This window comes from Oxyura jamaicensis (assembly GCF_011077185.1).
Source record: "Oxyura jamaicensis isolate SHBP4307 breed ruddy duck chromosome 4 unlocalized genomic scaffold, BPBGC_Ojam_1.0 oxy4_random_OJ89400, whole genome shotgun sequence".
Classification (NCBI taxonomy): Eukaryota; Metazoa; Chordata; class Aves; order Anseriformes; family Anatidae; genus Oxyura; species Oxyura jamaicensis.
The window spans coordinates 2,970-5,649 of NW_023303874.1; the positions used below are offsets into that span (position 1 = coordinate 2,970).

At 44.5% G+C, this 2,680-nt stretch overlaps 1 protein-coding gene across 1 annotated transcript; it reads right to left on the reverse strand.

Annotated features, from left to right (window-relative positions):
* Positions 1-1,739: 1,739 nt before the first annotated feature.
* On the reverse strand, positions 1,740-2,676 carry LOC118157240 (toll-like receptor 1; the record flags this gene model as incomplete). Its single annotated transcript, XM_035311496.1, has 1 exon — positions 1,740-2,676. A coding segment is annotated over one exon (642 nt), but the record flags the coding sequence as incomplete, so codon positions are not given.
* Positions 2,677-2,680: the final 4 nt, after the last annotated feature.

Consider the following 2,680-nt stretch of genomic DNA (forward strand, 5'->3'; position numbering starts at 1 on the left):
AGACTCATCCAAGCACTTACAAAAAGTTAATAGTTATTAGAAGTTGCAAGTGCCTAGGTCAGTGTTTGGTCATAAAGAGGACCTTAACTTCAATGGTCACAACTTACTCCTGTAGGTCAAGTAGGCAAAACGAATGCTAAATGCCACCACAAGTTAAACTGAGCAGAGATTTCACCGCATTTAATGCCTAAGCTCATTTTGCTTGGGCGAAGACAGACACCAGGATCAAAGCATGGAAGTCACATTGAGCTCTCAGCAGGGCAACTCCTGTGTGCATTGCGACTTCCATTCTGTCATAATTCTGGTTTCATTTATAATACACTCTACTAATACATATATATGTGTGTGTGTGTGTGTGTGTGCTTTTACTTCATTCTGCACATTTTCTAGGTTTTGGAGGGTGGTTAACTCCCATGTTATCAGTTTTGTATGTTGATATAGTTCTGCATGTGAAATAGCATTCCTGCTAGTCACTGAGATGACTAGTCAAATGCCAGGAATATGCTGATACGATATCCGACATCAGAATATATTTACATACACCCTTTTTTGATGCCTGGGAGCTACCTTCCAGAATGTGCCAATACAAGTGCCAGAAAAGAGGCTGACACAGGATGTGAGGCTAACACATGGCCCCACGTCTGGGAAAAAATCCTTCTTGGACTAAAACTGGTTTTATATAAAGTGTTCAGAGTATGGCAGAGGCTAAAATAATTGTTTGGAATATCCTGATATACCTCTTGAGGAATCTCTGCTGGGGAATCTGAGAAAAAGGATGCAGTAAGTCACAGCATGTGTAGCTGTTCAGTCAATTATCTGGCACATAACGTAAATGTAGCTTGTCCTTCTGACTTCGTGAATAGAGGTCTTATCTGTTGTCCCAAGACTTGGCAAATCTTTTCACCCTCTGACTGGTTATTGCCTTTCTGATCAGAAACTCATAGCTGTGCTGCAAAAGATACTATTTCAGCTGAATTTGACAGCTTCTTAGAATCATGAAATCGTAGAATCATCTAGGTCGGAAAAGACCTTCAAGATCACCAAGTCCAACCATCAACCTCACCACGGAGTCCCATCACTAAACCATATCCCTAAACGCCATGTCCACACACCTCTTAAGTACCTCCAGTGATGGGGACTCAAGCAACTCTATATCCTTCTTGTAGCGAGGGGCCCAAAACCAAACACTCTGCTTGAGATGCTGACTTAGCGGTGCTGCATACAAGAGGACAATCCTTCCCCTAGTCATGCAACTGGACGTGGCCCATGGGCCCAGCATGTCCAGGTCCCTCACAGAGCCCCCTACCCTCAGGCAGATTGACACTGCCACCCAGTTTGGTGTCGTCTGTGAGCTCAGTGAGGGTGCGCTTGATCCCCTCATCCAGAGCAGTGCCCTGCTACAAACACCAAAAGGCGAAGTAGCTCATCCTTCTTCTTTCTTTTGAAGGATAAAATCCCCCCTCCTTCCCCAATCAGTCCTGTTCTGTCACAGCCATGCCTGTTCCCTTGCACAGGATATTCAGAGTTCTGTATCCAGGTCCTGTGCATTATGTTCTTCAATCTGAAACTTAACCCAGGAAGCATCTCAAACTCTGGAATCCTAGACATCTCAAGATATGCAATTGTCTTTCTTGAAGCCTAATTTTAACAGAAGCCCTATGACCAGGATGTCTAAGCCTTGTGATTAATGTAGATCTCTGAAGTCACCAGCAATTCAGTCCCTCTTCTACAGGACTATACCAAGTGCTCCAGATTTTATTCCACTGAGAAATATTTACTACAATATTTCAAGCACGCTTTCAAAAAACACATCCAGGTTATACCTCTGTCAATCTCAAGTGATTTCCAGTAAACTGGGCTAATTTTTCCCTCTAGTAAGGCAGCATAGACAATTCTATAGAAATAGTGTTCTATAACAAAAAGTGAAATATATTGACAACAACAACAAAAAAAAAAAAAAAAAAAAAAATATTTATTTTTTTATCAAAAAAAAAAAAAAAAAAAAAAAGAAGAAAAACTGCAATAAAAAGGTTCTTAATCTCTTTCTCCACACCTCTGTCCCTCAGCCCCTGGCAGGTTGATATTAATAGCTGCCCTCAGGTTAGCCCAGAAAAGGGCACGCTTGCTCCTCTCCTTTGGCCACTCCAGGTACGTTCTCTTTGCCATGAGAGCCTTCAGCTTGTGGTACCTCGCAGGGATAATATACTGAGGGATCGGCTCCAGCAAAATCAGGATTAAGCTGTTGCAGTTCTCGCTAAACAACTTGTGATGGGCAAAGTACAGCTCGTAGTGACACCACTCGCTCTGCACAAAGTTGGGAGACAACACAAAGATTGACTTGTAGCTCTTGTCTATGCAGTTAATGATATTCTCCACAATGCTCTTGCCGGGAACAAAGTTTCTCTCGTGCTGGCACAGCTGGATGCTGCCCTCCCCCTTCTCCAGGTTTGGGATCAGCTCGTTCTTCACCCACACGGAATCGCGCTCGCTGTAGGAAATGAAGGCGTGGAACTGCAGGACGGTTTCCCGCTCCTCGGGGCACTCGTGCCAAGCTCTGCGCTTCGTCTGCGTCCACTGCCACAGCATGCGCACGTACCACGGCACGTCCAGGTAGATGCACAGAAAGGCCACCACCCCCACCAGCACCAGCGTCAGCAGCAGAGCCGTCACAAGCAACAGG